Below are 13,747 nucleotides of genomic sequence, written 5' to 3' on the forward strand. Positions count from 1 at the left end.
GTGTGCCTCTACACTATTTCTCCAGACTTTTGGACCTTGATTTCCAAATTAAATGCTAAATTTACTTTTCTTGTGGAGTGTGTCAATGACTGCCTTCTGGACATTTGTCTAGCCAGCAGTCTTCTCCATGATTGTGGAGCCTACTGAAACAGACTAAGGGACCTTTATAAATGCTTAGGAAGCCTTTGCAGGTGTTTTTGTAAATTAATCTAATTTACTAATATAATGACTTTTGGGTTTTCATAGGCTGTAAGCCATAATCATCAACTTTAACAGAAATAAACACACACTTGACATACAGTAGATTACTCCGTTTGTAAGGATTCTATATAATATATGAGTTTCACGTTTTGTATTGAAGAACTGAAATAAATTAACTTTTTGATGATATTCTAATTTTGTGAGTAGCACCTGCATGCCAGAAATCTCACTCATTGGATCCTTTTTCCTGCCCATTGGCGCCTGGTGGTTGGCGCTCATAGCAAGTCAGCAATGCTGCTACATACAGGCGATCTGATCATCACTTGTATGTAGCAGAGCCGATTGGGTTATGTCACATTCTAGTCTCCCATGGGGACTATTGAAGCATGCCAAAAGAAAAAAAAAATGTTTAAAAAAATATAAAAAGAATAACATAAAAGTTCAAATCACCCCCCTTTTGCCCCATTCAAAATAAATAGTATTGCCACTTTCAGAATCGCCCAATCTATTAATATAAGGAAAAGAATTAACCCGATCACTACGGTGTAACGAGAAAGAAAGTCAAAATGCCAGAATTACTTTTTTTGGTCTCTGAAATATTTCATTAAAATAAAAGATTGTATCTGCACCAAAATGGTACCTTTAAAAATGTTAGCTCAGCGCGCAAAAAATAAGCCCTCACCCAACCTGAGATCATGAAAAATGGAGACCCTACGAATATTTTTTTTTTGTAACAAATTTTGGAATTTTTTTTCACCACTTAGATAAAAAAGAACCTAGACATGTTTTGTGTCTATGAACTTGTAATGACCTGGAGAATCATAGTGGCAGCTTAGTTTAGCATTTAGTGAACAAACTAAAAAAGCAAAACAAAAAAACAATTGTGGAATTGCACTTTATTGACAATTTCAACACACTTTGATATTTTTTCCTTTTTCCCAGTTCACGATATGTTAAAACCAATGGTGTCATTCAAAGTTCAACTCATCCCACAAAAAACAAGCCATCAAATGGCCATATTGACTGCAAAATAAAAAAGTTATGGCTCTGGGAAGAAGGGGAGCAAAAAACAAAAAAGGCAAAAGCTAAAATACCTCCGGTCATGAAGGGGTTAAGTGAACATCTGAAGAGCAGGTGGAAGGCTGTTTGTCATATCTCCTCCCCAGGGTGGGGTTTAGAAGATAAATAGTTAGCTTTCTGAGTCATTCGGTGGTGGGTGTGCCTGAAGTTGTGAACTCCAGAGCTGTGTGTGTGGAGGTTGCAGTATGAGAGTCTTATGACTTGTGTCTAAGGGGTAACAATTCTCCTAGTGGAGAGTGATATTCCTAACATGCCAGGATATGGAGACTTATAGGCTGTGCAGTGCTCCTCTGGGAAATTAAATATGCAAATTACCTCTTCTGAGGAAGAGAACTTGAACTGTAGTGCCACCTTTACCCTATAACGAGCCTTGCCACAGGATTTAGGATAAAAGCCAAATCAGTATATCAATTTGCAGAAACATGGTAAATGTCTGTTCTCTCACGTCATGTCCCAATACAGGAAATCCTGTGTCTATGAGAGCTTTGTATGCAGGTTTCATATCCAGCATCTTCCTCTGTGTGTGTCCCAAACATATTTTTTTTCTATGTAATGCCAGTATAGAATTTAGATAAAATAATTGCATCTCCTATATTTCTATATTGGTTATTTACAGATTATATTCAACCAGTATGTTTGCCCGAGAGCCAAGAGGGATTTCCACCAGGACTGAACTGTACCATAGCTGGCTGGGGTCGCACACAAAGCCAAGGTAATTTTTGCCCATTTTTGGAAATTGGGTATTGTTGGATTGGTTTATATTCAATGAAACAGTAGTTACATGTATTGCATTTTACAACCATATTTAGTATGCTGTCTTAGAGACAAACATTGGAAACTGGCTAACCCCTTCATGATATTATCACATGTAAATAACTTTTTGTAACATTTTTTCCTATAGATTTTAAGGGGGCTTGCAAAAATCCATGTACATGCTACAGGAATGGCCCCATTCAGTATGGACTTCCAATTACAGAAATTTCTGTAACAAATTGGAAAAATACCCTGAATAGCTTTATCCGATTCCATATGATAAAAATGTAGTGATAGCACAGGTGATGGGATGATGGAGAAATAAAAGAAACTGAAAAGTTAAAAAAGAACAAGACAAAAATTTAAATATTGCAAAGCATGGTAGACAAATTTATATGGCATTCATAAGGAAATACTTTTTGTCTCTCAATATGTGAGCACTCCAATAGGACAGCCAATATGATCACAAGGGATAAGAAAGGTCTAAAGCTATACATAAATCCTGTTGCCCCTATTATAGTAACCTTGCACCTCTATTGCTGCTGCAGCTCTTCGCCTGGTCCTCCGTTTCCTCCCTATGATCTTCCAGATGCGACTTCTAAGGACCAAGATGAGTTGAACGGTTTTTATTTCCACAATGCGTTTCAATGCCATACTAGCTTCTTTTTCAAGTGAAGAAAAACTTTAAACTCGGTCCTAAGGATTCTTTATTACAGCAGCACAGTCAGATTTCATGTTATTGTCCAAATTGGTCAACTATCCTGGAGGAGATCATCCCCCAGAAAAGAGGCAGCAGCAGCTGATATCTTCAGGTGTTCATCAGCACCTTCCTTTTATTTTTGTTTGCATCCAAAATGGTATTATCTGAAGTCTTATACACTTTTGCTCCTCTATAGTTTTTCTGTGACTTGTAGGCTTCCAACATGTTCCACGGTGATAAGGCCACATGCATATCATTGACATCTATGACTTGTGTTGCATCACATGGTTGCATGCATAGTGCCCCATAGTTGCGTACGGAGCAATGTTAATGTCACACTTGCAGCCTGTTCAGCATGGATCTTGCCAGAGGCCTAAGAGTTTGCACCATAAGACAATGATGAGCAAGTTGAGGAGCATGCAGGGGGCTGGAGAAGTTGAACAGGTGAGGGTTGAAGTGTGTATGACATTTTATCCTGGTTTTACACAGAATCTAGCTGCCACTTTGACAGATTTGAGCTAACTGAATCGCAAAAACTTTGGATTGTGACAAATACTTTTTTTTGTGGAATTTGTGCAAATTCAATTTCCTTTGATTCAATCCGTTCATCTCTATTCTTCAGCTGTAGTATGTCTACGCCCATCCCTAGCATGACTAAATTTGTTTCAGATGTCTTCTCTCCATCTGCAGCTCTTCACCTCAAACCCTACTCACATTACTCAAGTCATCTACTGAGGCAAAGGCACATGGAACAAGGCTTATATTCCTGTTAGTTCCAGAACTAACTAATTTTTCTTAGCAGGTTGTCTTTTCTGAAGGTCAGTTTTCTGCAGGCCATCTTTGTGGCATCCTTGGGTAACCCTTTACCGGCTAGGTTTTTACACTATAGATCTTGATAAGAGGCATTCGGAAAAGGTTCTGTTGTTTGACTTGTACAGAAAACTAACTGACAAGTGTACAGATACATGTACGGCTATTGCCCAGAGACACAGTAGAGCTGTAGAGATACTTAAGGTCCACATACACGTGAAAATAAACCTGCCTGTTTCAGTGGGATTGGCTGACCATCGTATGTGTATGGAAGCATCCTAAATTCTTCCCAACAAATGATCTTTGTGGAATTTCATCTCCAATCCTTTTGCTTCAAATAGAGATAAGATATCAAAGCTTTTGATACGGTGCCTGTTGTGAATTCCGTTCTCGGGCTCCCTCCTGTGGTCGTGAATGGTACTTTGGTGAGTTCTGTCCTTGGACACCCTCTGGTGGCTTTGAGTGGAACTGCTGATCTTTGAGCTTGGCTTTCTCAGCTGCCCTCATTTATTGCTGCTGCTGGCTTCCCTATTTAACTCTGCCCAGGTCGTTAGTCCATGCCAGCTGTCAGTGTCTCAGTACTGGTTCAGATCTCTCTTGGATTTCTCAGATGACCTGTCTACTCCAGCAGAAGCTAAGTCCTCGCTAGTTCATTTGCTGTTCATTGGTTTTTTAATATATTTCTCAGTACATGTTATGTTTCCAGTCCAGCTTGCTATTATGATATTTCCTTGCTAGCTGGAAGCTCTGGGGGTGCAGGGCTGCACCTCCACACCATGAGTCGGTGTGGAGGTCTTTTTGCACACTCTGCCTGGTTTTTGTAGTTTTTAATACTGACCGCATAGTTCCCTTTCTTATCCTCTGTCTTTCTAGAGAAGATTCGGCCTCCTTTGCTAAAATCTGTTTCATTCCTGTGTTTGTTACTTTCCTCTTAACTCACAGTCAATATTTGTGGGGGGCTACCTTTACTTTGGGGAATTTCTCTGAGGCAAGGTAGGCTGCTATTTCTATCTTTAGGGGTAGTTAGCTCTTAGGCTGTGAAGAAGCGTCTAGGGAGAGTTAGGTACGCTCCACGGCTATTTCTAGTGTGTGTGATAGGATTAGGGATTGCGGTCAGTAGAGTTACCACTTCCTCAGAGCTTGTCCCAGGTTTTCCATTTTAACCATCAGGTCATTTCGGGTGCTCCTAACCACCAGGTCCATAACAGGTGCCACACAAAAGGTTGATAAATAAAATGAGAATAATGGGGACAGGGGAAAATATGTGTAAGTGGGTTGAGTGGCTGGCTCAGGGATAGGAAACAAAGGGTGGTTATTAATGGAGCACACTCGGACTGGGTTGCGGTTAGCTGTGGGGTACCACAGGGGTCAGTATTGGGCCCTCTTCTTTTTAGCATATTTATTAATGACCTTGTAGGGGCATTCAGAGAAGAATTGCAATATTTGCAGATGACACTAAACTCTGCAGGGTAATCAATACAGGAGAGGACAATTTTATATTACAGGATGATTTATGTAAACTAGAAGCTTGGGCTGATAAATGGCAAATGAGCTTTAATGGGGATAAATGTAAGGTCATGCACTTGGGTAGAAGTAATAAGATGTATAACTATGTGCTTAATTCTAAAACTCTGGGCAAAACCGTCAATGAAAAAGACCTGGGTGTATGGGTGGATGACAAACTCATATTTAGTGGCCAGTGTCAGGCAGTTGCTACAAAGGCAAATAAAATAATGGGATGCATTAAAAGAGGCATAGATGCTCATGAGGAGAACATAATTTTACCTCTATACAAGTCACTAGTTCGACCACACTTAGAATACTGTGCACAGTTCTGGTCTCCGGTGTATAAGAAAGACATAGCTGAACTAGAGCGGGTGCAGAGAAGAGCGACCAAGGTTATTAGAGGTCTAGGGGGTCTGCAATACCAAGATAGGTTATTTTAATGTATAAATATATGAGGGGACAGTACAAAGACCTTTCTGGTGATCTTTTTAATCATAGACCTGAAACAGGGACAAGGGGGCATCCTCTATGTCTGGAGGAAAAAAGGTTTAAGCATAATAACAGACGCAGGTTCTTTACTATAAGAGCAGTGAGACTATGTAACTCTCTGCTATATGATGTTGTAATGAGTGATTCATTACTTAAATTTAAGAGGGGACTGGATGCCTTTCTAGAAAAGTATAATGTTACAGGGTATATACACTAGATTCCTTGATAGGGCGTTGATCCAGGGAACTAGTCTGATTGCCGTATGTGGGGTCGGGAAGGAATTTTTTCCCCAATGTGGAGCTTACTCTTTGCCACATGGTTTTTTTTTGCCTTCCTCTGGATCAACATATTAGGGCATGTTAGGTTAGGCTATGGGTTGAACTAGATGGACTTAAAGTCTTCCTTCAACCTTAAGAACTATGTAACTATGTAACTATATATAGCTGTTGGCCGAACCATCAATTAACTGACTGCTATCTAATGTGCATGGCCAACTTTACAATCCACAATTCTTCATAAGGAACTTACAATGCCATTATACAAGGTCCATATTCAGAGCTCGGGCTCCCAACTTTGCCATGTACATAGACCCTTTTTTCCATAATAACTCCCCTGATTATCTCATGCAAATAGCAGGATGATGGATCATCTCTAAAAAATGTTAAACCTCACAATCCATAAAATTGTCAAGAAGTAGCTGGAATTAGACTTTTTTCCAGTGTACTGTAAAGTACCGTAATGTTGTCTTATCCAAATCCTGTTGAGGTGAAAAGGGCTGGCTGCAATGCAGCAGAGATGTTCATTGTCCTAATTCTATTTCCTTACTTTTAGTCTATTAAATTTCTAGTCAACAAAAAAAAATAAAAAAGAGGAAAAAAAACCCTCCCACTAACAATCTCATCAACATGACCATCGAGTTTATTATGCTGTATTGGTAAATCAAAATTTATGTGTGGAAATCATTTTAATAACCCTATAAACTGGCACTGTTTATTACATCCATGATAATAAAATGCTGGTAATTACTGACCTGCTTTGCAATCAGGCCACCAATTTAAAAGCACAACCACTGGGAAATGCTGATTCAATGGATATGTTGTGTAAAAACGGACAGCTTGAAATTAAATTATCGGCTTTGCCTGCAATGATACATGTGACTAGATTTCCCACCTTGAATTTTTATGGCTTCGAAATTAATTCTTAACTGTTTAATTTCTGCAATTTCTCATCAGGTCCAGTTCCAAATATATTACAGGAGGCTAAAGTTCCACTCATATCCAATGGAAAATGTCAACAGCAAATGCCGGAATATAATATCAGCAGTTCTATGATCTGTGCTGGGTATGAAGAAGGCGGCATAGATACATGCCAGGTAGAAGAGATTATAGTTTTAGGTTTATAGGGCATATAATGATTTATTTTACAGAGATTCATGTTGGTCCTTAAGATCAAAAGTATTTTATAAGAATACAAATATTTCTCAACTTCTAAGAAAGGTGTACAAAACTGAATTATTCAGAATACAGAGAGTGGCTCAAATTCCTTGATCAGATGTACTGTAGAGGCTAATTTCATGGGCCATTAAACTTAGCATTAATTTTTTGGAATGTGGGAGGATGCCTGGGTATCAAATAGAATTCCACTCAAACAGGTGAAGAACTTGCAGATGTAATCTTAGGTTAGATTCAAAGTCGGTAATAACGAACATGGCGACATTACTAAGCACTGAGCCACTGTGCTGCCCAACATATTGCATCATGGGACATGTAGACTTTAGAAAAGTGTTATTTTGGTTCCATTCGCCTTGAATTTTACCAAAAATGTAGATTCACAAAAGAATTATGTTTACTATCCACTTCATGCAAATTTAGAAAAATTATAGCATTTTTTGTTGATTTGTAGAGTCCGGAAAGGGGTGAAAAAAAAATTAGTTTGCCCATTCACCTGTTTATGCCCATTTGGGCTTCTTTGCAGCTCCATTTGGACTTTTCTTCACTACTTCATGACACATGACCTCCTCTTCCTCCATCCTCTCTGGCGCTGTTGCTGACAAAGTCTAATCCAGGTGGTAAGTATTAGGAACTTCCAACTTATTGCAATGCATTTCGGAGCAGAACTGAGGCTTATGCCTGAAGGAGGAGAAAGTTCTACTCTGAAATGCGTTACAATAAATTGGAAGTTATTTATACTCACTACCTAGAATAACTTTGACAGCAGCCAAACCTGAGATCCATCGCACTCCTCTCTCCTTTACTTCTTATTTCCTTTCTCCATTTGGTGTGAGCATAGCGGCCAGAGCAGCATCCATCAATGGATTATGCATCACTTTTCACTTAGTTGTGCAGAGCACAACCTGACCAGGTGAGCGACCAACCCTCCAACTCAAACCCACTTATTACCCATGGTGTTACACAGGGAGGGCCTCTTGTTTTTTATCTCTCCATTTTCACTCTGATCTTATGGCGATGCCTAATCCTAGTAAGGCTGGTTTCATATTTGCATCTGTTTGCGCAGCACACGATCCGCATAGATCCGCATGAGTACTTATCTTTAGCATGGTGTACGCAAGGACATGTGCTCGAATGCTTTTGCGTATGCATGCATTTTTTCGCGGTGTGCGGCGGGCGTGGTGAACGCAATATGTTGCATTTTTGGAAGCATCAAAAAATCAGTCAAATATGCGCAGGCATGCGGATGAGTGATAAAAAAACGCAATACTGTCTATAGGAATGCATGCGTATGCATGCATTCGATGGGCTTGTGTACTTCGGACTGCGAATGTCCAGGAACTTTTTTGAGACACGCCTATTGAGACACGCCCTCCAGGAAATATTGAACACATGTGCGTAAAAAGCGCAACCACAAGCAAAAATGCATGCAAGCGTTTTTTTGCCGTCATGCGTAAGCTGATGCTGATAAAAACGCTGTGTTAGCATGCATTTTTGCATGCGGTTGCGGATGATATGTTGCGCACATAAATGCAAATGTGAAACTATCCTAAATGCTGAGTTGATTTAGTCAACACCTCTGGTGACGCATGTCATGAAGATGCATGTCTTGATAGCAGAACTTTACTCAGTGCCAGAACTCTTGGCATAGAATGAAGATTTAGGAAGAGAATATTGCATGCCATGCAGAAGTGAAAAAGATGTTAAAAGAGGGTGTGCAGAGAATGGAACAGGGAGCTGTGGCACCAGGATATTGGAGCGAACATGTATTAATCTATTCTTGTTTTGACCATATGTTTATTATGCTCTACCAACTCAGGACACTCTGGAGCATAAAAGGTGAAGAAACTAGGGAGGATATTGCACAATTAGGGCGATACCAGTTAAGAAAGGAGTTAAAGCAGGGGGTGTTTGCTCACTTTATTTTGTTTCAATTGCAACAATGAAAGCACATGAACAGCTGCTGCAACCCATGGGTCATGGACCAAGATAATATCCCACAAACAATTGTGGACAATTAATAGAATAAACAATGATTTATTCAGTGGTGTGTAACTAAGCGTTTCGAGATACTCCAACCTCTTCTTCGGTACAGTACACAACCACATTTCCAGTCATATCTGGAAGAAGAGATTGGAGTACCTCGAAACGCCTGGATCCACACCAAGAAATAAATAATTGTTTTTATCCTATTGATTCTCCGCAATCCTTTGGGGGATATTGGCAACAGCGCAGAAAAGATGTATGTCTTCTTCCACTATCCTCATCAATTTTATTGGCTGAATTCAAGTGAATTGCCAAAATCAAATGATGACAAATTCCTTCATCACTAAAAGACTGCACAGCGGTGGGAAGTGTACATTGCCCCACGTGAAAAAGAAGAGATAATGAACTCCAGAGTTGCATTTTGCGTTGAACGGTTAGGATTGTGTTTGTCAACTGATTTAGTTAGTGCAATCAAAAACAGAGACAGATTCTAATTTAGGATCACTTCAAAGTCAGAGATGCAATTTTTGCCAAGCGTGTTTAATTTATTATATGTCTATCTTAAAATATAATATAATATATGGATGTAAAACACAGATTTAAAATCTAATGCATAGACAATATGGATGTAATAGTTACGTCTTTCGCAATGCAAGAATACTGAAAACATATACGTTTCTACAGACACCAACATCACCATCTAATTAAAGTCAATAAATTAAAATTAACCTAAGCTTAATAACCAAAAAAAAAATTGCCGCTAGCCTTTAAAACGGCTCTTCGGTCTCTCTAGGCTCTGAAGTCAATGACAATTGATTTCATCGTGGTAACACAGCACTTGGCGCTTTACTGTGCATAATAATGAATATGAATTAGCATTTCTTACTATGATGCACTCTATCAGTCTGGGGTTGTGAAATGCTTTCCATAACCTTCTGACAATGATAGCACAATAGTCACAACCAAAATTGTTCCTTCCAGACAATTGCTTTCTAAGAATGCATTGGTGGGTTTGCAAAAGGAAAAAAAAGAGGAAAAATAAATATCAGAGTTCATTGTGAAAGGTTCAGTCTATGAAGATGCTTTTCTTATTGCTGCAAGATGTCATCACTGAGACAGATGAGGAACATTTTAGCAACACTTTGCTTTTTCCTTACATTGTAGAATATTTAGGTTAATGCAGTCATTTGACATAAGTAGGTGTTAAACGCACAGATTTCCCTGTAATGATGGGTGTAAAGCGCAAAATAAATTCTGTAATTATGCCAATAATGTTTCCAAGATATTGTCACGGTGAACTTACAGAAAAGTTCTTCTATGTAACTTTTCTGTCTATATCTGTTGGAGAATGGAGCCACAGACTTCAGTTATGCAGAAGTCACATTCATATAATATTGAACTCATTGTTGGGGTTTTATCTACTGACTTTCCATCAGGCATGTACAAATATTCAGAAGGATTGTCCATTATTCGGTAAATGGATAGCAGAGATGAGGAAATCTCCCAAATTTACTTTGGGGCAGGATAGCTAGACAGGTTAACTATGGTCCAAAACATGTATTATATTCTGAGGTCGCTTCTAACCACAAAGCATAATAAAGAGAAGAAAGGGAAAGGGTTCTAAATAACTTATTATTTATTATGCTTACATATATAGTGCCATCATGTTTCACAGTGATTAACAGACATTATCATCACTGTCCCCATTGGGGTTCACAATCTAGATTCCCTATCAGTGTCTTTGAAGTGTGGGAGGAAACCGGAGAACCCGGAGGAAACCCACGCAAACATGGAAAGAACATACAAAGAGTTGAAGAAATATGTAATAGTTACCAATTCTGGCTCACACCTATCCTTACTCATTCTCCTCGGATACAGCTTCACGGTCATCTATATATGACCAGAAGCCAATCGCTAGACTCAGTAATGGAAGGGAGTACCGTAAGAACTGAAAACTAGAGCGGAGGCCTGTGAAACTGTGGCATAGGAAACAAAATATAATCACATTTTATCTTTTACCCCTTCCTGGCCTTAAAAAAAAAGACTTTTTTGCTGTAATTCTTGCAAATCCAGTTCTACAAATTTCAGATTTGCCATAATCCGAAGTTTCAGGAAATTTATAATGAATTTAATTTGTTATGAATTATTCACTCTTCTCTAATGATTAGCTGTTTCCTTTATCTAATAGCTCCAGTTTGTGAGCTGTATCTCATTTTGCAGTGCCATGGTCAATTGAAATGGGAAGATGTCCAGTATAGGGTACTACAAATGTACCAGTGTGGCACTGTTTCTGGAAAAAAGAAGGTCCATTTTTCAAATTCATAAATAAAAAAGCACTTCTCCATTTGTATATTAATAGAGCCATTGATCAAGTATGAGCATGCTCGAAAGTCCATTGATTCCTTGCCTATATTACTGATTTCATGGAAAGAGTTTATTTTTTTAGAGCTATGCCGGTCGTTGAAGCAAAATCACAGGAAGAAAATGCAAGACAAAATCCCCAAAGTTGGGGTACATCCTTAAAAAAGTTTTCCGGCATCCAAAAATATGGCTTCAAATTCTTGTATACCTGTAAAATAACAAACATAGCAGATACTTGCTCTCAACAGGTCCAGCAAACACCAGCTCTCCATCACTACATTGGTGTCCGTTTACAACAGCGATGATGTCATGACTACATTGCATATCACTGCCGCCAATCACTAAGCTTAGTAATTCCTGTCAACTACATATGGCTCTAAGTAATCCTCACAAAGCAGAAGTATATAGCGAAAGGGATGTTTGAATTAATTAAAAACATGGTCACTTTGTCATTTTAGGGTGACTCTGGAGGCCCACTCATGTGTCAAATAGAAAACCGATGGATCCTGGTTGGTGTGACCTCATTTGGATACGGATGTGCCCAACCAAATCGACCAGGCGTATATGCAAGAGTGACTAAATTTTCAGACTGGATATATAATTTTATCATATAAGACAATCAGGAATTTAAAATAAAAACTTTGACCTATGTAAAATTACATACATTTTTATAATTTTTTATAATTAAAATGTTTAACCTTAATATATATATTAAAATGCTAATTATGAAATGAAATGTGAAATAAAGTCAGTCTTGTTAGACACATTTTTAAGCTTGTAATTTTTTTGTATTCTTTTCAAAGGATGAAGAAACATAGAGTTTGAAATATAGAAATCTAAATAAGTACAAAATCAACATTTGATGTATGCTAACAAATGAATGATTGTGTTACTTAACTCTCTCCAACACCGGAGTTTGCTTTTTTTCCACTATGGCCATGTCCATCTATGATAGTCCAAGTCAGGTTACTCTGGAAACTCAGAAAACAAGTCTGACATCATTACTCAAGGCTTTTTAAGGTGTACTGCCTGACTATTCAGAAAGTAGAGCATCCTATTACCACATACTTTCCCAGGAGTTTGCCTCATCTTCTATTTAAAGCAAGCCTGTCATGAGAGTTTTGCTGAAGTAAACTACAGGAATTGTAAGGTTGGAGTAGTTAGCTGATTAAAATAATACCTGCATTGAAGAAATCCCTCTTGTGGATTTCTTCAACCCAGGTATCAATTGAATACGTATAACAGTTCCAACCTGACAATGCTTGAAGTTTGCTTAGCAAAATCCTGATAACAGGTTCATTTTAAATCCGATCCAGTTAGGTGTCTAATTATCTTCCCTACATCTCCGGTCTCCAAGTCAGTTACCAGCTTCTAAGCCCAGATCAGCTACTTCTCATGCTATTTTATTTTCTGTTCTGCTGTGTCAAATTACCTGTTTACAAGCTCTGGCTGCAGTATACCAGATTGCACATGCACTGCTAATCCTGTGTCAGCCGCATGCCTTCTGAATCTAGTGCTTCCAGCTTCAGGTCCTGCATACCCTGCTGTCCTGGTCCTTGTACATCTAAATGCCGTCCGGCAAGTCCAAAGACTCTGCTTCTTTACATTTTGCTGCTCACCGTGTCTTGCGGCTTAGAGAATTCACCTCACCAGGTAAGCCTATGACAGATTGTATCAGAGTTTTGTTATTTGCCTAGCATAGTTGCCCACTAACGTGTTGTAATGAGAACCCACATAAATAGCATGATTTAGCAAAGCAAAAGTTCATTTTGCACTTGTTACATCTTCATAAGCTGCACTGAATTCTTCTAAAGCATATGTACATCCTGAAAATTAGACTCAATATTCAATATTTAAAAAAGCCCTCCCATTAACTTTTGTTCCCTAAGTCTGTGGTTATGTGCATATAGTGCGTGTGTTAATATACTCACCTACTGCATTTTTCTCCGATATCCAGTGCCGTTCTGGTCCACTTCTGAATTACTTCAATGCTTTCAGACTCTCAGGATCATATTGCACTCTGTGTGACCCAGAAGTGGCTTTCACAATGTAAGTGTATGGCATGTCAGATCAAGGCTCCATGGTGTACATTGTAAAAGAGACTTCTGGCTCATGCATAAAGTTAGCCTGCACCTCACTCAGAATCCAGCAGTTTGTCTTTTTCTCTGAATGCTGTCCTCTTTCAACATAGCAGCCAGCTCTCGGTCCCGCAGTTGTGGTCACATAAAAGAATACTTAATCCTACATATGGCAAAGCTATGAGCTTGAACTCCACATCTCCAAACTGTTGGTCACAGAAATGCTGCTTTTCTGCCTGGTGGATGCAGATGGTTTCCGAAAGATGATGGCCGTCGCAGTCCCCGCCACCAGTTGCCCAGTCACCATTACTTCTCAAAGAAAGTTGTGCCTGTGC

At 38.9% G+C, this 13,747-nt stretch overlaps 1 protein-coding gene across 1 annotated transcript in view; it reads left to right on the plus strand.

Annotated features, from left to right (window-relative positions):
- The window catches only part of TMPRSS15 (transmembrane serine protease 15), a 399,115-nt gene extending 387,016 nt beyond the window's left edge, over window positions 1–12,099 (plus strand). The window contains exons 23-25 of the mRNA XM_077294014.1: window positions 1,898–1,993; window positions 6,772–6,911; window positions 11,793–12,099. Coding sequence (XP_077150129.1) covers window positions 1,898–1,993; window positions 6,772–6,911; window positions 11,793–11,948 — 392 coding nt within the window. The 3' untranslated portion in view covers window positions 11,949–12,099. The remainder of the gene's footprint in view (window positions 1–1,897; window positions 1,994–6,771; window positions 6,912–11,792) is intronic.
- Window positions 12,100–13,747: the final 1,648 nt, after the last annotated feature.

This window comes from Ranitomeya variabilis, chromosome 3, assembly GCF_051348905.1.
Source record: "Ranitomeya variabilis isolate aRanVar5 chromosome 3, aRanVar5.hap1, whole genome shotgun sequence".
In the NCBI taxonomy this organism is placed as follows: Eukaryota; Metazoa; Chordata; class Amphibia; order Anura; family Dendrobatidae; genus Ranitomeya; species Ranitomeya variabilis.